Source organism: Erpetoichthys calabaricus, chromosome 12 (assembly GCF_900747795.2).
Source record: "Erpetoichthys calabaricus chromosome 12, fErpCal1.3, whole genome shotgun sequence".
Classification (NCBI taxonomy): Eukaryota; Metazoa; Chordata; class Cladistia; order Polypteriformes; family Polypteridae; genus Erpetoichthys; species Erpetoichthys calabaricus.
The window spans coordinates 134,906,811-134,933,354 of NC_041405.2; the positions used below are offsets into that span (position 1 = coordinate 134,906,811).

General features: G+C 39.3%; 1 protein-coding gene across 2 annotated transcripts in view; it reads right to left on the minus strand.

Moving 5' to 3' along the window:
• Window positions 1-22,179, minus strand: part of use1 (unconventional SNARE in the ER 1 homolog (S. cerevisiae)) — a 42,809-nt gene extending 20,630 nt beyond the window's left edge. The window contains exons 1-4 of one of the 2 annotated variants that reach the window (XM_028816308.2): window positions 22,047-22,179; window positions 16,630-16,679; window positions 15,042-15,120; window positions 11-163 (exon numbers count right to left, since the gene is read on the minus strand). In XM_028816308.2, the coding sequence (XP_028672141.1) occupies window positions 11-163; window positions 15,042-15,120; window positions 16,630-16,679; window positions 22,047-22,148 (384 nt within the window). In that variant the 5' untranslated portion in view covers window positions 22,149-22,179. Of the gene's footprint in view, window positions 1-10; window positions 164-15,041; window positions 15,121-16,563; window positions 16,680-22,046 lie in introns of both variants that reach the window. The other variant, XM_028816307.2, reaches the window with a different exon arrangement.
• Window positions 22,180-26,544: the final 4,365 nt, after the last annotated feature.

Below are 26,544 nucleotides of genomic sequence, written 5' to 3' on the forward strand. Positions count from 1 at the left end.
AATCACTCACCATTCCAAGAAGTTCATTCCTCATCTCTCCTGTACATCTTGCCTTGGTCTGCAGGTGCACAGTCTTGCTTGTAAGAGTCTTCTCACTTGCCATAGTTGGGTTTCTCCCTGGTGCTAGAAACTGGTTAGCAAGCGCCTTTTCTGTTGGAGAAACCTGCAGAAATGTAGGAAAATCAAGCACTTTAAATAAGCCAGGATTTTCTGTATTGCCAAAAAGAAAGCCAAAATTATAAATTAACTGAATATTGTACATACAATATTTAAATCTTGACTGGAAGCTGGGATGCAAAGTGACTACTTGTGTGACATCTCTTGTAATTATTTGCTACTCCATACTCAAGGAAACAATAACTACTGCACCGAGCACATTACCCATTTGTGCACCTCACACAAGACTAGTTCTTTTATCTACTGAACACTGACCCAATCGAATACTTAAGTCATATAACCCACCATTTCCAGTATTTAGGATATAAATGAGATCAAAATTGATTCTCTGCATTTATATAGCGCTTTTCTCACTACTCAAAGCGCTCAGCAATTGCAGGTTAAGGGCCTTGCTCAAGGGCCCTGCTCAAGGGCCCAAAAGAGCAGAGTCCCTATTGGCATTTATGGGATTCTACCGGCAACCTTCCGATTACCAGTGCAGATCTCTAGCCTCAGATTAAATTATTTGGTTTACACCTAATCCAATCTATAGTCTCTACTAGGCACAAAGAGGTGGGGGAAATACATAAAGCAATCCATTGCAATGATATTAACTGTACAAGAGAGGATTTTTTTTTGTTTCTCAGAAATTTTACCGTAGATACTCGCGTATAAATCGAAAAATTTATTCCTTAAAATTCATTCAAAAAAAAAAAAACAAACAAAAAAAAAAAACCAGGGTCAACTTATCCACGGGGCAACACAATTGTCCAAAAAATTTGGGTAATGACATTGTACACTCAATGCTTCACGGTGTTAAGTCACCGGTCATCTGCCATTTCCCATAGTCTTTGAAATAATTATAAGCCAGCAATACTATTGCTAATTAGCTAGTTTTTTCCTAATTTCATTAAATAATTCTTTAAACTGTGAAATACTTGAATTTGAGCATTTGCTTTTGCAGGTTTTGGATAACAAACATTCCATTAGCTGCCAAGTGCGACCAGATTTGGAATCAAAAGAACCAAGGCAACACACGCTATCAATGCGATGCAAGCGCAGCCTGCGATTCAAAAAATTTCTCTGCCTACCCGTTTGTCTCATCTGACAGTAGCTGAAAAGCAGCATCAGGAGAGAGCAGCCTGAAGTAGTCCAGCAGCGGGTGATCTGTCGTGTCCAGCAGTAAGCCATGCTGTCTTGTGAAGTCCGGTAGCCAGTTCGGCTCCCATGGATCAATGTCTGGGTATTCCTCCCACGCGAATCTTGCCGTTGGTGCATCGGCTGCGCGAATGCGTTCAGCTGGCGCGGCATCGGCTGGTGTTCGATCAGCTGATGCTGGCTTCTCACTCTCTTGCTCGATTCCTGATCACTGTCAATAAAATCTGATTCTGAAAAATCAGAGTCCGACTCAGCGATAATGTGCAAAACATCGTCTGCTGAGTGTTTTCTTTTCTGCACTCGCTTCGCTCCCTTGTGACATGTCGATGCCAACTTGCCTTTGTTTACATTTCGCAACTCACGCACACGCAAGGATTAGTTGCCGAGTCAACGAGTCTAGCATTTCTCCAAGCACAGAGGGAATGCCTGTGACGTGACAGTGAGTTTTGTCGCCATTAACAGCTGATTGTCGCCCTCTATCTCTGATAGCTGTCAAGTTTTACCCTCGACTTATACGCAGGTCATAACAAATTTCGTAATTTTCAGCTTAAAAATACACTACTTATCTGCGAGATCGACTAATATGCGAGTATCTACAGTAATAACAAAACTGGAAAAAAAACTAAACAAAAACAAACCATATATCTCATAACAGAGAACGTTAACATATTATTGTAACAGGCTAAATGACTAGTCAATTAATAACGGGTGCTAGAACAGTAGTGCATAAACATTAGTAGGAACAGTCTATATTAAATGGCAAGGGACTTTGACCTCATTCTTTTTGTTGGTTGTATTTTTCTTTCTTTCAGCCTTTCTTTTGTTGATGTTTACTTCCTGAGCTGACCGTCGGGCTGCCGCCGTGTATTGTGTGTCTAATTTTCTGTGACAGTAATACTGTCTTGTACGGCTCTATTCAATAGGGGCGTGCACAAAAAGGCGAGCTTCAAAAGGGCGACCTCAATTGAGAGTGGCGAATAAAGGCGTTTGTAGATAATTTAGTTCAAACGGCTCTGGAATATGTGAAGAGCAACAAAGGTGCAGATCTTTATTTACGCGCGCCTTTATTCGCCGCGCCCAATTGAGGTCGCCCTTTTGAGGCTCGCCTTTTTGAAGGATACCGTCTTGTACGTCCGCTGGCTTGTACGTTCGTAATATACCTTTAATTTTCTCTGGCAGTAATACAGGCGTGCGCGTCGGTAATATGCCTTTAATCTCCTCTGACAGTAATACTGGCTTGTATGTGGCTGTAATATGCGTCACTGTATTGTGTACCTTTAATTTCCTCTCGCAGTAATACTGGTTTGTATTTCCGTAAAACACCTCTAACTTTCTCTGACAGTAATATTGCGCGTCGCACCGTGCCCCGCACATGCACACTTCATCAGAAGACACCCACACACGGACACCTGGACGCACATAGGGATTTTATATATATATAGATTCTATTATAGAGAGCTAAGAGATGTTTATAATCCTTGCCTACTAGTCCAGTTACCACCAAGTATGCTAATCTTTAAATGCACTGTGTTCTTTCTTCTCCAAGTATTTTCTGCATGGTTATACACAGCCTTCTATTCCAGGATTAAACATCACTTTATTCTCAAGTGTCAAATACTGCGACTGAGCTACCCAAATGACCAAAAAGACATTCAGGAAAAATGAATTTCTCCTGGGATCCAACATGGCATCATAACTAATATACAGTAAACACGCTCTTAAAGATGCTTTAACATAAAAAAAATAACCAACATAAATAGACTTGCATATTGGATTGAACCATTACGTCCTCTCCTCTCATTTGGTTAACTACAAGCTAGTAGATTATTTTTTTATTCATTTTAATTAGAAGCAGATAACATGCCATACAATCAAGTGGAACTTATTTTAAAAAAAAAAAAAAAAAAAAGTTTTGAACAGATCATAAAAGTGAAAATTAAAAATTTTTCCCCCCCAATATCAAATAGCATAGAACATCAGTTATCCACAGACTTAGAAGTGGTGGGATTCCTCCAGTTGAGCAAGGTAAGTCTACGTGCTAGTAGTGTAGTTTTTTTTGTCCTCCACTTTAAACCCATCTGGGAGTACAGTAATCCCTCCTCCATCGCGGGGGTTGCGTTCCAGAACCACTCGCGAAATAAGAAAATCCGCGAAGTAGAAACCATATGTTTATATGGTTATTTTTATATTGTCATGCTTGGGTCACAGATTTGCGCAGAAACACAGGAGGTTGTAGAGAGACAGGAACGTTATTCAAACACTGCAAACAAACATTTGTCTCTTTTTCAAAAGTTTAAACTGTGCTCCATGACAAGACAGAGATGACAGTTCAGTCTCACAATTAAAAGAATGCAAACATATCTTCCTCTTCAAAGGAGCAAACAAATCAATAGTGCTGTTTGGCTTTTAAGTATGCGAAGCACCACGGCACAAAGCTGTTGAAGGCGGCAGCTCACACCCCCTCCATCAGGAGCAGAGAGAGAGAGAGAGACAGATAAAAAAATCAATACGTGCCCTTCGTGCTTTTAAGTATGCGAAGCACCGTTCAGCATGTCGTTTCAGGAAGCAGCTGCACAAAAGATAGCAACGTGAAGATAATCTTTCAGCATTTTTAGACGAGCGTCCGTATCGTCTAGGTGTGCGAACAGCCCCCCTGCTCACACCCCCCTACGTCAGCGCAAGAGAGAGAGAGAGAGAGAGAAAGTAAGTTGGGTAGCTTCTCAGCCATCTGCCAATAGCATCCCTTGTATGAAATCAACTGGGCAAACCAACTGTGGAAGCATGTACCAGAAATTAAAAGATCCATTGTCCGCAGAAACCCGCGAAGCAGCGAAAAATCCGCGATATATATTTAAATATGCTTACATATAAAATCCGCGAAAAGCGAAGCGCGATATAGCGAGGGATTACTATACACCAAACACGGCTGTTAATGAGTTCGAAGTGATGGTGACACCAAGGCTGTCTGATAGGCGTTCAAAGACTTTTGTCTAAAGTGTTGTTAATTTGGTACACGCCAAAAACTTGTGGTCCAGTGGGGCTGGAGCTATATTGCAATGTTCACAGGTTGAATCTTGCCCTGGAAACATTTTGGACAATTTTAAATGAGATAAATGTGCTCAATAAAAAAAGATATTGCATTGAATGATTTGTGCTTATGGAGCTAGTGTAGTCTATGCATGGCCGCCTTCTACTCCTTTTCTGAAATATTAAGTGACAGATCCTTTCCCCAGTCTAGTCTGAGGTCTTTGAAAGGAAGTAACTTTAAAATATATTTATAAATTGTACAGATGCTAGGAGTCTTCAAGATTGACCAACATTTCTTCTAGAACAAAACTAGGTGGGAAGTGTTTAGCAAAGTTTCTTACTTGAAAAGTAGTGGAAAAATTGTATTGACTGATGAGAAGTTAAATTTGAAGTGTAATTGTTCATTGGATGCAAAGACATTGTCTATGCACCAAGTCTCTAGGTGTTTTAATCCCAGACATTTTCCACACATTAAATACTGTGTATGTTTGAGAGGATGGAAAAAGGTGAGTTGCAACAGATAAAAGCTTCTCAGTCTTAATGCGATTCCTACATTGGTTCTATATTCTGAGAGAATGAAGGGCTATTGGATTATTTGTGTATTGACAGAAATTAGTATTGACTGGGGCACAGAGGAAGGAATATAAAAGAACTGCTAAATTTTATTTCTATTGCAGACCAGGCATGTGTATATTCATCAATTTGTGTCGATATCCAGGGGCATCATGTATAAACTGTGCGTACTGTGAGCTGGGGGGCTGATCGCACCCCTACAGGTTTAAAAAAAAAAAAAAAAAAAAAAAAAAAGACGCTGAAAGACTACCTTCACATTGCTCCCTTGCTGCTGGGCTTACTTGCAGCTGATCTATCGCATGATCCGTGCGGTACTTCGGAGACTTAAAAGTCCAAACAGCCCCTGTCAGTTTCTGATTGTTTCATTTTCTCTCTCTCTCTCTCTCTCTCAGACCTTCCCTGCTCCTGATGCACACTTGTTTGAAGAGGAAGATACGTTTGCATTCTTTTAATTGTGAGACGGATTTGTCATCTCCGTCTTGTCAAGGAGCATGTTTAAACTTTGAAAAAGAGACATGTGTTTGTTTGCAGTGTTTGAATAAATTTCCTGTCTCTACAATCTTCTGTGTTTCTGTGCAAATCTGTGACCCAAGTGTGACATTACGCACAAAAATGTTGCATAAGAACATTTCCACGTTCAAATCGCGATGTATAAAACCTAAACTTGGCGTAAAGCCACACACATTTCCACAGTAGCCCATACCCTGGCGTACGCAAGTTCTGTGCTCGGTTTTGCACACTGGCGGCACCCAACGTCAAAGCAGTGCTACTGTTCCTGTGTGGTAACCCTTTCTTTTTTAGATCCACATCCCTGACATGGCTTTATAAATACACTGAAATTAACTGCATATTGTTTATTAGTTTAATGCATCTGTTTGTAATTAACTTGTAACAATATAATGGTCCACAGAATGGTCAAACTATTCTAAAAACAATAGCTGCTTTAGCATTGTTACTCTCACTGCACCTTCTTCTTTCAGCTGCTCCCATTAGAGGTTGCCACAGTGGATCATCTTTCTCCATATTACTCTCACTGCACCACTCGGAATATTTATATCACTGTATCTGAGTGGGGAATCACAGCTGTACAACTGCTGATCAGAAAGAATTATCAGTATACAGCATCTAACACACGCTGCCTCAGCCATGCAGTCTATTGAACTGCTCTCATACGGCAAACGCTTCAGAGCCTTTCCTGTACTGACCTTGCGGTTCAGAAACAGTTTCATCCCAAGAACTATAAGCGCACTCAGTCCATCAAGTGCTCCTTGTAGAACTGTTTGTACCTATAAGTACAATTACCTCACTGTAAACTTGTGATACAGTTATAATATTGCACAACCTGAGCCACTTTATAAAGCACGCATTTACATATGATGACATCATTTTTAAGATGAAATGCAGCAAAATATGTTGATTATATTATACAGATAAAACTTTAACTTCATTTAAATAATCTATATTGTTAATATTTAAACATGTGAGGACACGGTGCCACAGCGCATTCATGGATTGTTCCAGCACCAGCAAGAATACAGCGCGAGGCAGGAAGGATAGATGGATAGAATAATTAAACACGTACTACGAAGATATTTCAATGTTCCTTAAAAGTTTTGAAGAATCTGCGTTCTAAGCTTACAGATGGCTTAACGTCTATTACAGAGCTGATTGGGAATTTGGAGAAAGAAAAGCAAGGACAGGGATTGGGGGTTAGTATGCTTGAAAGAGACAGTACTGCTGCAATAAAAGTATTTCATCAAAGGTCATGAATGGCGCAGCAAGCACCTTGCGTGAGACATGAACAATCACTGTGCCACCGTGTTCCCAGGTTTAACAACATGCTTTAACTCCTATCATCATGAAAATATCACATATAAATCTCAGTATTTTAAAATTATTCAGAGAGCTGTAATATTACGAATGTAATGGATTGTGTCCTGTCGGAGGAAGAGAAAGCCAAGAAGCACGTAGTGATTCACACACAGAGCACATAGAACATCAAATACAAAACAAAGCATTTAACGTGCTACTTTAGTTATGATGGGATTTGAGAAACTAGTAAATTAAATGATTTTAAGATGAAGTTTATGATGTTCTACTTTCATGACAAAATAAACTACATGATTAAAGTGGAAATTGAGAGATTAAAGTTGACATTTTGTGCTTTTTTCACCCACTGTGTGCCTATTTTTTTTTTCTCTCTGTACCCTAATAAGCTTTCGTATGACACTCAGACGGTGAGCTACGACTTGCCTATTAATGGCGACTTTGATATGTGACAACTTCTTTATTTCAGGCACCGTGAGACTTTGTGAACTTGAGCTTTCGAGTTTCTCCGACACACTATGTTACTCTGTCAACTTCCTTTTGTTGTTTATACCACTGTTTAAACCAACAAATAGTATGTTTTTCCTTGCCTGCACTTGGTATTCGCTGAAATCCTTCTATTTTCCCCTCGTGCTTTTGCCATTGTCTTTTCACAGAAGGCTGATCTTAAGGGCTATTTATATTGATTTGCATATTCAAAGAGACGTAATTCTGGGAGGAGTTGGGGCGGGACAGCAGGTGTGTGTACATACGTTACTTTTCACGCTGACCGGGATTTATGAAGCGGAAGAACGTGGAAGTTGGCGTTCACACAGATTTATGCATCTGGATTTTTTTGTGCGGAAGCACATTTCCGCTTTTGTGCTTACGTCATGTTACAGTGCAAATTCTACGCACGGTGTTATGCATGAGGCCCCAGGTCTTTATAGCTTGAATATTTGCCACCCAATGATAAAACTGAAAGTTAGGTAGTGCCAAGCCCCCTTCCGCTTTAGGGGATTGTAGAGTCACCCTTTGGATGTTTCAAATTCCAAATAAATGAGATTATGATTGACTAATTTCTTAAAAAAATATTTGTTAATGTATATGGGGATGCTCTGAAAAAGGAAGAAGCGCTTGGGAAGGATGGTCATTTTAACAATGTTGATTCTCCCTGCTAATGTAAGATGGAGGGTAGACCATCTATTCATGTCTTGTTTAATTGTTTCCATGCAGACAGCCATATTTTGTTAAAAAAAACTATTTCTACTTGTAATATTTACCCCTATATATTTAAACTAATTTGCTAAGATAAATGGGAAGTTGTCCAGTCCGATGATGTGCTAGACATTTCAATGGAAAAAGCAAACTTTTATTAATTTTAAATTTTATTTTGAGTCCAGATATCTTTTGAAAATCTGCAAATGCTTTTATGACTGCTGGCACAGAATTTTGTTGGTCAGATATATACAATACTATATCATCTGCATATAGTAATATTTTCTGTTCAAGTTCTTCTCTGAGAATCCCCTTTGTCTCTGATGCATTTTGAAAGTTTAGTGGTTCAATGGCAATTGCAAAGAGCAAAGGTGAGACGGGGCATCTTTGTAGAGTACCAAATTCTAGTTTATGTAGTCTGAAATAACGTTAATACAAACAGACTCCTGGACTAGTATAAAGTATTTTGATCCATGCACATATGTTTGGACCGAACCTAAATTTGTGAAATGTGTTGAATAGATAGTATTTGATATGGTTGAAAGGGACTTTTTCTGCATCTAGAAATAAGATCTCTGGGGTGTTAGATTTAATGGGTGAATATATTCTATTAATCAAATGAAGGTTTTTGTCTGCCTTTAATAAATCCGGTTTGATCTTGTGATATTACAGAAGGAAGCACTTTTGCAATCTTACTGGAACTTCTAGAAAGTTGAGAGTATCTTAAAGTCGTTGTTCAGAAGAGAGATTTGTCTAGGAGATGTACATTGCAATAAGTCCTTATTTTTCTTAGGAAAGACAGTAATTATTGCTTGGCGAAAAGCTTAAGGTAGAATTTTGTCGTCTTTCGCTTCTATAAATGTTGCTAATAATAGTGGAGCTAATTTATATGAAATTTTTTTTTTATATAAAATACGATTCCACTGGGTAGCAATCCAGGCTGGCTGCTTTCCCACTTTGAACCGAGTTTATAGCATCTAGTAATTCTGAAAGTGTCAGAGGTTTATCCAGTTACACGGCACTAAGAGTATGTAGCTGTAGTAACTATAACTAATAAAACAATTAATTCGATTGGGTCTTAACATCTTTAAACTGAGCAGAATAGAAGGTGTTATAGTACTCTCTAAATAGGAGGGTTATATTTTTATTGTCAATAATTTTATCTTTGCCTGTGCTGGTAACTGCTGTTATTGCAATGTGGACAGATGAATATTTAAAAACAATTTGATCAGCTTTAGACTAGACTAGACGGACGGAGGGCGGCACGGTGGCGCAGTGGGTAGCACTGCTGCCTCGCAGTTGGGAGACCTGGGCACCTGGGTTCGCTTCCCGGGCCCTCCCTGTGTGGAGTTTGCATGTTCTCCCCGTGTCTGCGTGGGTTTCCTCCGGGCACTCCGGTTTCCTCCCACAGTCCAAAGACATGCAGGTTAGGTGGATTGGCAATTCTAAATTGGCCCTAGTGTGTGCTTGGTGTGTGTGTCCTGCGGTGGGTTGGCACCCTGCCCTGGATTGGTTCCTGCCTTGTGCCCTGTGTTGGTTGGGATTGGCTCCAGCAGACCCCCGTGACCCTGTGTTCAGATTCAGCGGGTTGGAAAATGGATGGATGGATAGACGGACGGACCCACACACAACAACTTGGTAGAGATATGCTCATTCAATACTACTTATACAAGTTTTAAAAAAAAGTGCAAGATTAAACTGTTGTGTGCAAGGTTTTTTTTTTTTTTTTTTTTTTTTTTGTACTGAGCCTGCCAGTTCCTTCAATTGTTTGACTTGTTATATACACAGAGGTAAATGTTACTGAAGCTTACTTTAAAAAAAAAAAACAAAAAAAAAAACACACTCCACAGTATTACTAAATATACCTTCTAGATGTGACTAAACAAATCTTTATGTACATTCAATCTGTGAAAGTCAAAAGTCATTAAACTATTGCATAATCAGTATATGTATCGAACAGAAAGACGATAATGTAGGACTTGTACTACTGGCCTGTGCCAAAATCTCAGTGTGTCTACAGTATAAAACATTCCTCTATTGGAATGGATGGAGCTGTATAACTTATCTGACATACTGTCAACTCCTGAATAACGAGAATATGGTAGGTAAGACACTGCATCTTTGTAAAAATAATGGCATTACTTGTTTATGTGAATGATTTCATTACAAGTTAGGGACGTACAATGTAAGTCATTACATGTTTTTGTTGAGACTTGCTGTAACTTGAATGAGCTGACAGACACTGCTTTGAGCTACAACAACATTCGTGTAAAACTGGTTGTCCTCGCTAAAACTAAAACAATATTCCCAAATAATAAATCTAAGCTTTTAATAAAAAAATGACACTTTTTAGTAGGAACACATTTTCATGTATTGGAGAATGGCCAAGGATTTAAATAAAAATACAGAGAAATGTTATGGGCAAATAAAAAAAAAAAAAAAAATCCACACATGTTATTGTGAACAAAAGTTCACATAAGCAACACCACCATAACAACCTCAAAAATGTTATAACCACCAGCCTGTGAAAAGTACAAAGAATGGTAAGCAGAATCAAACAAATACATGATAAAATTAACCCATAAATCTGTATTCAATTAATTATATACATAGTTTATACAAATATGGAAGTCTTTCATCAAGACATTATAAACCCTATGTTAAGACAGCATTTAAACATGCTCTTTACATGAACAGGGAGTTATTACTTAGACCTAAGAAGGTATCCACCATTACTAATAGGATCATGTGCAATCTCACGTATTCTAGTTATGCTAATCGAATTAAACAAATTACTTTGAAATATTGGCATATATTAAAGTTTATACCCTAGTTTTTCTAATCCACCATTTTTTGATTTTACTTGGGGTTGGAATCTTCAGAACCATGCAGATAAATATGGACCAAACTTTGAAAACCACTCAAGTTGAAATAATCAAAAGCACTACTTATGGATTTAAATAAAATCAAAATATGCAACTACAGTGGAACCTCGGTTCACGAACGTCTCGGTACACGTACAAATCGGTTTACGACCAAAAAGTTCAAACTTTTGCCCCGGTTCACAACCACACACTCGGTATATGAACACGCCAGTTTCCCTTTCGGTTTGTACATGTTCAGTCTTTCCCTGTGCATTTCCTGTGCAGCGAGCAAGAGAGAGAAAGCGAGAGAGCGCGACACACACACACACACACACAGGCAGCGCGAGAGAGAGAGCGCACACTCACAGGCAGCGCGAGAGAGAGAGAGAGAGAGAGACACACACAGGCAGTGAGATAGAGAAGGGGTTGGACGCATAAGGTAGAAAGGCAGTTAAAGAATGCACTGGGCTTGATTTTGTTTTCACTTCTGCTTACAGCGATCGGATCGTAGCGTGCATTGTTGCAATGTTACTTTTCTTGGTGGTTTATTAAATTACGGATTTTTTCAAATGTTCATTTTTTCCCTGTGCTTAAAACTCATCTAAAAAAAAAAAAAAGTTTTTAGCCAGCAGTTGGTATCGCTATAGCGCGAACTATTGCAGTGTTAGTTTTCTCAGTGTTATTCAATGTTTTTACATTTAGTTTACTATTATGTTGTGCATTCTATGGTTTAATTAACTATATTTGTGCTTAAAAAAAAAATTATATATTATATATACACACACATACAGTTCATATGGTCTGGAACGGATTAATTGTATTTACATACAATCCTATGGGGGAAATTGGTTCGGTTCACGACCAAATCGGTTTACGACCAGAGCTTTGGAACAAATTATGGTCGTGAACCGAGGTTCCACTGTATGTGGACAGAGCCACATCAAATAAAGAACCTTCTGAGGTTTGCATATTAAGAAATACAGTAATCCCTCGCTATATCGCGCTTCGCCTTTCGCAGCTTCACTCCATCGCGGATGTTATATGTAAGCATATTTAAATATATATCGCAGATTTTTCGCTGCTTCGCGGGTTTCTGCGGACAATGGGTCTTTTAATTTCTGGTACATGCTTCCTCAGTTGGTTTGCCCAGTTGATTTCATACAAAGGACACGATTGGCAGATGGCTGAGAAGCTACCCAACTTACTTTTCTCTTTCTCTCTCTTGCGCTTTCTCTGATCCTGACGTAGGGGGATTGAGCAGGGGGGCTGTTCGCACACCTAGACGATACGGACGCTCATCTAAAAATGCTGAAAGATTATCTTCACATTGCTATCTTTTGTGCAGCTGCTTCCTGAAATGACATGCTGCACAGTGCTTCGCATACTTAAAAGCTCGAAGGGCACGTATTGATTTTTGCTTGCTTGTTTTTCTCTGTCTCTCTCTCTCTTTCTCTTTCTGTGCTCTTGAAGGAGGGGGTGTGAGCTGCCGCCTTCAACAGCTTTGTGCCGCGGTGCTTCGCATACTTAAAAGCCAAACAGCCCTATTGATTTTCCTCTGCCTTTATGACAGTCTCTGCTCCTGACTCCTTTGAAGAGGAAGATATGTTTGCATTCTTTTAATTGTGAGACGGAACTGTCATCTCTGTCTTGTCATGGAGCACAGTTTAAACTTTTGAAAAAGAGACAAATGTTTGTTTGCAGTGTTTGAATAACGTTCCTGTCTCTCTACTACAACCTCCTGTGTTTCTGCGCAAATCTGTGACCCAAGCATGACAATATAAAAATAACCATATAAACATATGGTTTCTACTTTGCGGATTTTCTTATTTCGCGGGTGGCTCTGGAACGCAACCCCCGCGATGGAGGAGGGATTACTGTATAAACAACTAAATTTAGCACCATTATTGAACCTATTACTGCTTTGTGGAAAAAAAGACCCTTTAAATCTTGTCAAATGAAGCATATGGCTCTTGAACACAATTACAAGTATGTTAATACTATTAAAAAAGAGCTTTGTGCTTTCTAAAATGCTTCATTTTATTTTGTCACATAGACTCATGTGTAAAACACGTGACCAACAAACTTGGAGCATAATGTTATATTGGTCCTTTCTTATCTTTGTATAGATCATCTCTAGATCATCCCCCCCCCCCCAAACAAATGAATCTCAGAATGGAAAACACTTTGGTATAAATTAGTTTACTTTTAAAATGACTTTTCTGAATTTTAACAAGAAGTGTGATACCACAATTAGTAATTATGATTTAGAGCATGGGTACAATAGTGTCAGCTGAATTGTTAGGAGGCTAGATGTACAAATAAGGAATTGGCAAAACAAAACTCAAACATAACTCGGAACTTTTTGAAGGAAAAAATTAAGTGTGCAGAGGAATCTTTTTATCCAAACATATCAATTACTGTCCCATGTTAGTATTTAGTTAGTTTTAAAGTTAGATTCAATAAAAATGGCCAGAACTCCATGAATGCGTCATTCCAGTCTGGTTCTACTTACTGTATGCTATGAAAATAAAATGGCACGGTCTCTACAGCTTTAAAAATTTATATATTATATATACAGTACTGTGCAAAACTTTTAGGCAGGTGTGAAAAAATGCTGTAAACAAAGAATGCTTTCAGAAATATAAATAATGATTGTTTATTGTTATCAGTTTACAAAATGCAAAGTGAGCGAACAAAAGAAAAATCTAAATCAAAATCAATATTTGGCGTTACTACCTTTTGCCTTCAAACCAGCATCAATTCTTATAGGTACACTTGCAAAGTCAGGGATTTTGTAGGATTATAGTCAGGTGTATGATCAACCAATTATACCAAACAGGTGCTAATGATCATCAATGTCACATGTAGGTTGAAACACAGTCATTAACTGAAACAGAAACAGCTGTGTAGGAGGCATAAAACTGGGTGAGGAACAGCCAGACTCTGCTACCAAGGTGAGGTTGTGGAAGACAGTTTCATGTCATGGCAAGATTGAGCACAGCAACAAGACACAAGGTAGTTCTACTGCATCAGCAAGGTCTCTCCCAGACAAAGATTTCAAAGTAGACTGGGGTTTCAAGATGTACTGTTCAAGCACTTTTGAGGAAGCACAAAGAAACAGGCAACTTTGAGGATCGTAGACGCAGTGGTCAGCCAAGGAAACAGTGCAGCAGATGAGACACATCAAGCTTATTACCCTTTGAAATCGGAAGATGTCCAGCAGTGCCACCAGTTCAGAACTGGCAGAAACCAGTGGGACCCAGGTACACCCATCTACTGTCCGGAGAAGTCTGCCCAGAAGTGGTCTTCACGGAAGAGTTGCAGCCAAAAAGCCATACCTCCGACATGGAAACAAGGCCAAGCGACTCAAGTATGCACGAAAGCATAGGAACTGGGGTGCAGAAAAATGGCAGCAGGTGGTCTGGACTGAGGAGTCAAAATTTGAAATATCTGGCTGTAGCAGAAGGCAGTTTGTTCGTTGAAGGGCTGGTGAGCAGTACAATAATGAGTGTCTGGAGGCAGCAGTGAAGCATGGTGGAGGTTCCTTGAACATTTGGGGCTGCATTTCTGCAAATGGAGTTGGAGATTTGGTCAGGATTAATGGTGTTCTCAATGCTGAGAAATACAGGCAGATACTTATCCATCATGCAATACCATCAGGGAGGCGTAGGATTGGTCCCAAATTTATTCTGCAGCAGGACAACGACCCCAAACATAGAGCCAAAGTCATTAAGAACTATCTTCAGCGTAAAGAAGAACAAGAAGTCCTGGAAGTGATGGCATGGCCCCCACAGAGCCCTGATCTCAACATCATCGAGTGTGTCTGGGATTACATGAAGAGACAGAAGGATGTGAGGAAGCCTACATCCACAGCAGATCTGTGGTTAGTTCTCCAAGATGTTTGGAACAACCTACCAGCCGAGTTCCTTCAAAAACTGTGTGCAAGTGTACCTAGAAGAATTGATGCTGTTTTGAAGGCAAAGGGTGGTCACACCAAATATTGATTTTATTTAGATTTCTCTTTTGTTCATTCACTGCATTTTATTGTTTGATGAAAATAAATGATTAACACTTCCATTTTTGAAAGCATTCTTTGTTTACAGCATTTTTTCACACCTGCCTAAAACGTTTGCACAGTACTGTATATAGTCAAATGCAAACAGGACTGATGCTTCCAACTTATCTTTATCTACTTAATCCCATACAAATCAAGATCCTTGCGACTGTCTAAATGCTTACCAGTTTTTCAGCCTCCAGAAGGCCTTTGAGAAAATCCACCTTCCTTGTGTAATCAGTCAGGACCTCAGGGACAGGTTTGCTAAACGTGAATAAAGAAACAACAAAGCACAGCAGTCTTTTGTGGACAAATTTTACAATGAAATGAATCAAGAATACCATATCTTTAAAATATCAGACTTTTGGAACTGTTGACTGTAGGATTGAACTCACTTCAATTTGTGACATCAGTGCGTGGGGTTGTGTGACCATTCCTTAAATGACCAACTATTTTAAATTTTACTGGAAAAGGTGTATATTACAATGTTTTTTAAAAAGTAGAAGATAAAATTACAACAATAGAGAATCAACTACTGAACCTTTATTTTATATAGCACCTTTTAAACAGAGAGATGTCACAGTGTTACAGTGGGTAGTGTTCATATCTCACAGAGCCAGCCTCTGCACCTATTCATGGTCTGTGTGGAATGTGCTCCTTTTTGCTCAATAAATTAGTTGCAGGGTTAAAAAAAATTACTTGTTAAAATACAAGTTAAATTAAACTAAGCTGGTTCTATATTTCTATCCATGACTCCATAAATCGGAGTGACTCTTATAATATCTAAGGCTCATTTCTGGTGTTGGTGCCACTACTCTGAAACCCTCGCGCAAAAAAAAAAAAAGTTAGGTTAGTTTTAAACTGACCCACAATAAGCAAGCATGGGTATTTGTGAGCTGTGTTGCCTTTGCACCGCTTCTACCAGAATACACATTGACTTACAACAAACCTGAACTGAATAAAGGGGTGAAATGGATGGATTATCAAACCATTTGTGGACCACAACAGATTACTACTCTTCAGTCCTTCACCTTGTCCTCTCTTTTCAAATATTTCAGACAATAACAATAAAGCACACTTGTGCAAATGGAACCAAGTTTACTGGATTGCAGTGTTATTTGGGTCCCACTGCTATCTATCTAATTGGCACTAGGTTAAGAAAGGAGAAAATAAATAAATAAATAAATAAAAATATTACAGCGGTTTAAAATTAAAGGAAGCAATTAAGCCCTCTGAATGTTAATTCAATTAGCAGTGATAATTGGTTTATAATAAAGAAACTGGTGGCAGAAACAAAAAAAAACAAACAAAAACCCCGAAGCCACTGCAGACCTCCAGAAATGTATTTATTTATTTATTTTTTTTTTAAGACCCTTCGGTTTTCTTTTGAATGCTTTCGAGGTTGTGAACATGTGAGCTCTTGTATTATATAATCCTTCTTCAAATTTTTGCTACAAAACAAGAGTATGTGTGAAAATAATGCCACTAGTGCTATGGCCACGGCCACCACCACCTGATCTTTAGGATTTCAGAACTCTCTCTCTCTCTATATTTATATATAGAACATGTTTCTCAGCCTAACAATTTAATAAACATCTATTGGTAATAAACACATCTACTGGTAAAGTTTATAATTGCAACATGTTGTGTATAGCAAGGCATATTTCCATATACCACACCCCAACATCATAAAAATAAACAGTTAACTAATTCATCCTCTGTAGAACACAAAACGGAAAGCTAACAAGTACATCAGAGCAGCTGTGGTCATACCTGGAGCTTTTCTTCAAAGCAAGGAGCATTTCTTCAAGGGCAGCAACATACTAGGATTAAAAAAAAAAAAAAAAAAAAGTTAATACAGCAGGTTCTGGATGTAGATGGATAAACAGGAATTTGACAATTAAAAGAAAAAAAAAAAACTTTAGCAGGTGAATACTTACTCTTTAGTTGAGTCTTGTTTAAACAGATTATTCTTTGTACGTTACCCTTAACTAAATGATCCACTCTTATAGTCAACCCAGCACCTACTAAACTCTGCTCATACAGTCATCCTAGAAAACTGACAAGCTCTTCTTGCTAATCGCCCAATTTCACGTCATAGACTATGGTCCTGCCAAGATTCTTCCTGGTTGTTATCACTATGCATCTGTCAAGACTTTTTCCACAGTAGAAACGCATTCTGTTGTTATATGTCAAAGTGGTGATGTGGCAAATGTGGGTCAGACAGGCAGGAACGAATTTCACCATACTGTATATGTGACATTGCTACTGCCACCCAGAGGGACCCCTGAGACTTGGACTCCACTGACAATGTGTGGATCTACCCAATTTTAAAAGCACTTATTCAATTGGACTGTGTTGCTACTGTCATCCAGTTCTATTGAGTGACCTGTCCTCACTGTCAGCCTCAGGTGCAAGTTTATTTTACTGTTCACAGAATACACACAATGAAGACATTATTAGGAACACCTGTACACTTGCTAATACATGCAGTTATCTAATGTGTTAATCATGTGGTAGATGCACAATGCATACAGCAGTGAGGAGCTTCAATTAATGTTTACATCAAAACACCAGAATGGGAGGAAAAAAAATGTGCTTGCAGTGATTTTGACTGTGGCATGATTGTTGGTGCCTGAACAGCTCAAGTGAATCCGAGTGGAACCTCGGTTCACAAACGTCTCGGTACACGTACAAATCGGTTTACGACCAAAAAGTTCGCCAAACTTTTGCCTCGGTTCATGACCACACACTCGGTATACGAACAAGCCAGGTTCCCTTTCAGTTTGTACATGTTCAGTCACTCCCTGTGCATTTCCTGTGCCACACACGCGCACACACACACACACAGGCGTGAGAGAGTGCCAGCGAGAGAGAGCAAGCTGCACATGCACACAAGAGAGAGAGAGAGAGAGACATAGACACGCACACGCACAGGAGCGCGCTAGACAGACACATACAGTGGTGTGAAAAACTATTTGCCCCCTTCCTGATTTCTTATTCTTTTGCATGTTTGTCACACAAAATGTTTCTGATCATCAAACACATTTAACCATTAGTCAAATATAACACAAGTAAACACAAAATGCAGTTTGTAAATGGTGGTTTTTATTATTTAGGGAGAAAAAAAAATCCAAACCTACATGGCCCTGTGTGAAAAAGTAATTGCCCCCTGAACCTAATAACTGGTTGGGCCACCCTTAGCAGCAATAACTGCAATCAAGCGTTTGCGATAACTTGAAATGAGTCTTTTACAGCGCTCTGGAGGAATTTTGGCCCACTCATCTTTGCAAAATTGTTGTAATTCAGCTTTATTTGAGGGTTTTCTAGCATGAACCGCCTTTTTAAGGTCATGCCATAGCATCTCAATTGGATTCAGGTCAGGACTTTGACTAAGCCACTCCAAAGTCTTCATTTTGTTTTTCTGCAGCCATTCAGAGGTGGATTTGCTGGTGTGTTTTGGGTCATTGTCCTGCTGCAGCACCCAAGATCGCTTCAGCTTGAGTTGACGAACAGATGGCCGGACATTCTCCTTCAGGATTTTTTGGTAGACAGTAGAATTCATGGTTCCATCTATCACAGCAAGCCTTCCAGGTCCTGAAGCAGCAAAACAACCCCTGACCATCACACTACCACCACCATATTTTACTGTTGGTATGATGTTCTTTTTCTGAAATGCTGTGTTCCTTTTACGCCAGATGTAACGGGACATTTGCCTTCCAAAAAGTTCAACTTTTGTCTCATCAGTCCACAAGGTATTTTCCCAAAAGTCTTGGCAATCATTGAGATGTTTCTTAGCAAAATTGAGACGAGCCCTAATGTTCTTTTTGCTTAACAGTGGTTTGCGTCTTGGAAATCTGCCATGCAGGCCGTTTTTGCCCAGTCTCTTTCTTATGGTGGAGTCGTGAACACTGACCTTAATTGAGGCAAGTGAGGCCTGCAGTTCTTTAGACGTTGTCCTGGGGTCTTTTGTGACCTCTCGGATGAGTCGTCTCTGCGCTCTTGGGGTAATTTTGGTCGGCCAGCCACTCCTGGGAAGATTCACCACTGTTCCATGTTTTTGCCATTTGTGGATAATGGCTCTCACTGTGGTTCGCTGGAGTCCCAAAGCTTTAGAAATGGCTTTATAACCTTTACCAGACTGATAGATCTCAATTACTTCTGTTCTCATTTGTTCCTTAATTTCTTTGGATCTTGGCATGATGTCTAGCTTTTGAGGTGCTTTTGGTCTACTTCTCTGTGTCAGGCAGCTCCTATTTAAGTGATTTCTTGATTGAAACAGGTGTGGCAGTAATCAGGCCTGGGGGTGGCTACGGAAACTGAACTCAGGTGTGATACACCACAGTTAGGTTATTTTTTAACAAGGGGGCAATTACTTTTTCACACAGGGCCATGTAGGTTTGGATTTTTTTTCTCCCTAAATAATAAACACCATCATTTAAAAACTGCATTTTGTGTTTACTTTGTGTTATATTTGACTAATGGTTAAATGTGTTTGATGTTCAGAAACATTTTGTGTGACAAACATGCAAAAGAATAAGAAATCAGGAAGGGGGCAAATAGTTTTTCACACCACTGTACACAGGCGCTCCAGGCTTGCAAAAAAGAGAGAGAGAGAGAGAGAGACGGAGACGCATAAGGTAGAGAAGGCTTGTTTTTGTTTTCAGTTCTGTTTACAGTGATCGGTTCGTAGCCTGCATTGTTGCAATGTTACTTTTCTTGGTGGTTTATTAAATTACGGATTTTTAAAATGTTCATTTTTTCCCCTGTGCTTAAAACTCATTAAAAAAAAAAAAAAAAAAGTGTTTTTAGCGAGCGGTTCCTAGCACTATAGCGCGAACTATTGCAGTGTTAGTTTTCTCTGTTGTTCAAGGTTTTCTCAGTGTTATTCAATGTTTTTACATTTAGTTTACTGTTATACTGTGCATTCTATGGTATAATTAACTAGATTTGTGCTTAAAAATTTAAAAAGTATATATATTTACATACAGTTCGTACGGTCTGGAACGGATTAATTGTATTTACATACAATCCTATGGGGGAAATTGCTTTGGTACACGACCAAATCGGTTTACGACCAGAGTTTTGGAACGAATTATGGTCATGAACCAAGGTTTCACTGTATTAATGTAACTGCTGACATCATGGGATTTTCACACAGAACATCTTCTAGAATTTACACAGAATGGGACAAAAAGCATCCAGCAAAGCGGCAGTTCTGTGGACAGAAATGCCTTGTTGATGAGAGATCAGAGAAGAATGACCAGACTACTTCAAGCAGTGAGAATGTCTACAGTAAATCATAAAACCCACTCTCTACAACTGTACTGAGCAGGGGGGGGAAACAAAACACACCAGAATACACAACACATTGAACTTTGAGGCAGAAGACCATGTTGGGTCCTCTCCTGTTAGCCAACAAGAGAAAGCTAATGCTGTAACCAAAACTGGACAGCCGAAGACTTTGGGGTCTTGGAGGAGATTGGGGTTAGCCTGGTCCATTGGTTTTCTGCTGGGACACACAAATGGTGGGCTCAAAATTTGGCAGCAAAAGCATGAATTCATGAACTTTGTGTTAGTCTGCCTTGTGCCAACAGTCCAGACCAGTGGTGTGATGATATGGGATATGTTTTCTTGGCACATTTCATGCTCATTAATACCAATTAATCATCACTTAAATGCCATGGGCTGATTGATTATTGTTCCTCACCATGTGCAGCCCTTCATGTGCACAACTTACCCATCTTTAAATGGCTACTTCCAGCACAATAATGCACCACGTCACAAAGCTAAATTCAACTCCAACTGGAGTCATGAACATGAGAATGACTTCAGCATTGAAGAACTAACATATTGTAGCGCACTTTGAGTTACATTGTATGAAAATGTGTTATATAAATAAATGTTGTTCAGCATTCTTCAATGGGTCTTCCCAGTCACAGGATCTTGAGTCTAAAGGAAAACTTTGGGACGTGGTAGAATGCGAGATTTGCAGGATTATGTTAGGTTAGTTAGACTTCATCACCACAGACGGAAATTTGTTTGCAGCAGGAAAACACAAAAAATATAGTACACTGTTACACAGATACAAGAAAATAAGCCAAGACAACAACAAGGTTATTCATAAGTACACACATTCAAGATTTTTACAACAGAGAATTACCTAACAGTACTGTACACAAAACAATTCACAATTTTGCAGCATCCCTACAAATAACCAGATACAAAATGCTAATAGCTCTAGGATTAAAACAGTTCTTAAATCTGTTGCTCTTTACCATCAGAAACCCAACGCTGCAGCCTAATGACAACAGCTGAAACAGGAAGAAGAGGATTGCTACTATCTAACAGAACTGAGCTAGCCTTCCTTCTAACATGTTTGGAATATTTTAATGATACAAATCTGCAAAAAAAAAAAAAACAAAAAAAAACTTTACTGCTAATTTAATTTATTCAATGTTGTCAAGATGGCAAACCCAACACAAAAACAAACGTAACAGATTTAGCAAAAGACTTATTTAAAAAGTGACATTAGGGAATTGTCCACAACTTGGCCACGTCTGCCCCTTCTTACAAATTTGCTCTCTTTTAAGATCAAACATCAACAAGTTAAGGATTGTTAGATTTGTAGTGCTCAACCATGTCCACTGTCTCCCCTTTAATTAATGTTAATGTGGTGGAAGAAATGAGGATAAAGCGATATCATTTGCCTTACGTACATTTAGCTGTAAAGAAAAAAACGATCTATTGACGAAACTAGTCATCATTAACAACAACTGCAGAAACTGCGCGATGCAATTATGTCAACATGGGTCAACGGAACGTTTCCAACATCTTCTGGAATCAATGCCACTTGGAACGGAGGATCTTCTGAGAGTAAAAGGAAGGGCTCCTGTCCAGTATTAGTATAGTGATTAAGAATTTGCTCAGCGAGTGTATATGGCCAGTTGTTCCCTAAGTTGTCATTCATAGAATAGCTGCATACTGTTAAACACAACTGTCATCCTATTTCTCACTTTTAGACACAACTACGCTGGTGTAATCTTCCTTACCCGCAATCCCTACAAGCTCCTGCTGAAGTCTACCCTTTACTCTGTCATCCTTCACAGTGCACATAGTTTCACTTAAAAACAATTCCCTTGTCTACGTAAAAACTGCATATGTGTACACAGTCAACTCCTTTACCTCACCTTTTCTAGCCTCCACTCCGTCTCAGAACGCTTTTCAGACGCTATCGACTCACAACGAGACATAAGCCTTACAAAATTGATTTCCAGCCGTGAGGACGCCATGACGCACAAAACGGAAAAGGCGGGGACTACAAGGAAACACGTGGCGCATTTAATTAGCGGGAACGCGAAGGCGGGGCCAAGCTGTTACAACGTTCTTCGTCGATTGGCCACAGGCCGGATATTTGCAAGTAGATATTGCAGCAGACTGGCGTAAAATGGGCGTAAATATCATTTTCGACTTCAGCCAATCATATATTAAATTTGTGAACGTCAGGCACTGATCAGCCAATCGAAAATTTAAACGTCACGGTCAATCACCTTTTTATTTAACAAATCGCCAATTGGTGTTATTTGTCATTCATGCTCCACTTTAGCCAATTGCCTTATGGATACGTAAAAAGAAAGGTGGGAGTAATTTCTAAAGGTGGACGGTCAAGATAAAATGACTGTAAGAGACGGAGTGTATATTCGTAAAATACATCAGCGACGGTAGTCTACAAGTGCCACTATCTTACACTATAACACTCTGTCGAGTGCATTATTAAGACTGCAGTGTATTTTTACCACCGTCATTTATGATTAGCGGCTTTGAAAAAATGATAATAAAAGTTTGGATATGTGATATTTATCGTTACTAAACAAGGTCTGAAGAAAATTTAAATGAACATAACAATACAAATTTGTGTCCGCCTAATTTTAATGGATTGACGTGGATTTAAGTGTGGGCTCTACTTGATTGAGTCAGTCAGATTAAAACAAATGTTTGACTGTTGTTGTTTACTCGAATGTCCAAATGAAGTAGTCGCCTACATTTAACAAGTCACCTTAAAGACGGGCTATAAACGTATTACAATTTTAAACGTTGAATAAACTGTCAGAGTTAAATCCTTACTTCTATAATATACAACCCTAAAATGTGTTTTATTACTTTCATTACTATTTATCCACGTTTATTTATTTAAGTATTCCTAATATTTCACGGTCCCCCGTCTGCATGCAGATCAGCCTCTGTTCTCTGTTTGCTGATGTCTGTCAGATATTCTGCGGTCTTCATGTCTGTTCTCAACACACCAGCAGCTCTAGTGAGTTTCTTGCCTAGTGAGTTTCTTGCATGTGGATCTGGTAGTCAAGTTTGTTTTAGCTGTATTATGATTACAGAATATTACAAATCACATATTTGACACTCGTACGTTCATGTATCAGGGAACAGACAACATTAAGAAAGCTGGCAATAAAATTGTGACTTTAAAGAGTCTATTGGCTGTCTCTACATGTTATCAATGTTAAATGTAAGAAACAGTTATCATAGTGCTAATAGTAAACTTTCAATTAATTATTTTTATAATGAAGTTTACTAAGTTAAACGACTGCGGTGGGTTGGCACACTGCCCGGGATTGGTTCCTGCCTTGTGCCCTGTGTTGGCTGGGATTGGCTCCAGCAGACCCCCGTGACCCTGTGTTCGGATTCAGCGGGTTGGAAAATGGATGGATGGATGAAGTTAAACGATCTGTGAAGAGCAAATATTATGCCTTTAAAAGAGTAATAATTTTGCAGTTTTTGTGACTGTGCACCTTTTAATCAGGGTATTCAATTATTTGACTTAATTGGATCTTTATTACTATTTGGATTTTAAATACCTCTTTAAGATCATCAAATATATGTTTATTATAATACATATTACTTATGCAAAAATGACATTTAGAGATTAAAACTTGACAGATGTTTGTAGTTCATATCTCATTGAGCCTCCATTTGACTCCATCAGGTCCTAGTGGTCTGCTAAACACGTCAGCCTGTCTTTAGGGTCTCTGAGATTGGAGGAGGTCAGGAGTCCAGCTGTACAGCAGGCACTGATGGGCTTCAGCATCACGACTGGTAACAAGATAGAGATGGCAGATAGTTCAGCTGGACGTCATCCTATATGACTACCCAAGCAAACAGCATATTAAGAGCACACAGAGTCTGTATACTCCAGTATGGCCCTGACATACTGTAACAACCTGTACAGCTGTAAATGACTCCATTTTACTGGTCATTTTAGCACACACTACACTGAGTCTGTCTAATCTTAACCATTAAATAATTCAATCTGAAAATCTGGAAATTTATTTTAATAGTAATAATAATAAAAAATCCACCTTGGATCCTGAAGTTCTCTCTAACTATAGGCCCATATCCAATCTTCCATTTCTCTCTAAAGTTCTGGAAAAAATAGTTGCTTCATGATCATCTCAAACCTGTTTGCAAAGTTTCAGTCTGTTTTTCGCCATGGCCATAGCACCGAAACAGCCCAGGTCAGGGTCACCAATGATCTTCTGATGATGGCAGATACTGGTTCTCCTTCACTACTTATCCTCCTTGACCTGACAGCTGCTTTAGACACAATTTGACACAATTGACCATAACATCCTTCACCGCCTGCAATACACCATTGGACTCTCAGGAAATGTTCTAAATTGGTTTACATCATACCTGACTGGCAGAACTGAGCATGTCGCCCTTGGCAGCGCAAAGTCTCACACCCACAACGTCACCTGTGGTGTTCCACAGGGCTCTGTGCTGGGCCCTATCCTTTTTACCATCTACATGCTCCCCCTTGGAATTGTCATTGGCAGACATGGTTTATCTTTCCATTGCTATGACACTCAGCTTTACCTCAGGACTACTCCCACCTCCTCTATTGCTCCTCTGCCAACATCTATATTGACTACCTGCCTGGTGGAAATAGAGGCATGGATGAGGCTCAATTTTCTTCAGCTGAATAGATCCAAAACAGAAGCCATCTTAGTTGGCACATCACATCATCCCCGCTCTTCTACCATCACCAGTATTACTTTCTCTGGCCAAAATATTACCCTTTCCACATCTGTTACTAATGTTAAAATGGATTCCCAACTTACTTTTGACACCTACATCAAATATCTCTGTAAGTCATCTTTTTACCACCTCAAGAACATGGCCAAACTCCGCCCAATACTCACCCTGGCAGATGCAGAGAAGCTTGTCTATGCCTTTGTCTCTTCCGGGCTGGATTACTGTAATGCGCTCCTCATTGGGATTCCTGGCAAGAGAATCCAGAGACTCTAGTATATTCAGAACAGTGCTGCCAGGATCCTGATGAGGGTGCGAAAGCATAATCACGTTACCCCCATTCTGAAAACCCTTCACTAGCTCTCTGTTTCATTCAGAATAGAGTATAAGGTCTCCCTTCTTACACATCAGTGCATTTATGGACATGCCCCTCTTTATTTATAGGAACTCCTTACCCCTCATACCTCCTTACGCTCCCTCCGCTCTGTACACACTAACACCCTTCAAGTCCCCAGAACTAAGCTCAGCAGCATGGGTGACAGGGCATTTTCATCTGTGGCACCGAGGCTGTGGAATGCCCTCCCTGATTACCTGAGAGCCCCACAGTTGACTGAGGCTTTTAAATGAAACCTAAAAACTCATCTTTTTAGAAAGACATTTTGTTAAAGTATTTTATAGATTCTTCTGTTTTTATTATTCTATTTTTACTCTGTAGCACTTTGGGATTGCTAAAATATAAAGTGCAATATTTTAATAATAAAATTTATTATTATTATTATTCATTAAATTTTGGCAATGATATTTCTGGTAAGGCATTTTTTTCTTGTTTGTCATAGGTTTAAACTGAAAAAAAAAAATATATATATTATTTATATATAATATACACTGTGTGTATATATATATATATATATATATATATATATATATATATATATATATATACACTGCTCAAAAATAGTAAAGGAACCCTTTTTAATGAGAGTATAGTATCAAGTCAATGAAACTTCTGGGCTGTTGATCTGGTCAGTTAAGCAGCAGAGGGGCTTGTTAATCAGTTTCAGCTGCTTTGGTGCACTAGAGGGGCAACACTGAGATGACCCCCCCAAAACAGGAATGAATGGTTTAACAGGTGGAGGGAAGCCACTGACATTTTTCAATCCTCATCTGTTTTGTCACTCGATTTGCATTTGGCTATGGTCAGTATCAGTACTGGTATCATGAGGTCATACCTGGACCCTACAGAGCTGGCACAGGTAGTCCAACTTCTCCAGGATGGCACATCAATACCACGTGCCATTGTCAGAAGGTTTGCTGTGTCTCCCAGCACAGTCTCAAGGGCATGGAGGAGATTCCGGGAGACAGGCAGTTCTTCTAGGAAAGCTGGACAGGGCCCCTCGTAGAAGGTCCTTAACCCATCAGCAGGACCCACCGGTATCTGCTCCTTTGGGCAAGGAGGACCAGGATGAGCACTGCCAGAGACTACAAAATGACCTCCAGCAGGTAGGCCACTGGTGTGAATGTCTCTGACCAAACAATCAGATACAGACTTCATGAGGGTGGCCTGAGGGCCTAATGTCCTCTAGTGGGCACCGTGCAGCTCAATTGGCATTTGCCATAGAGTACCAGAATTGTCAGGTCCACCAC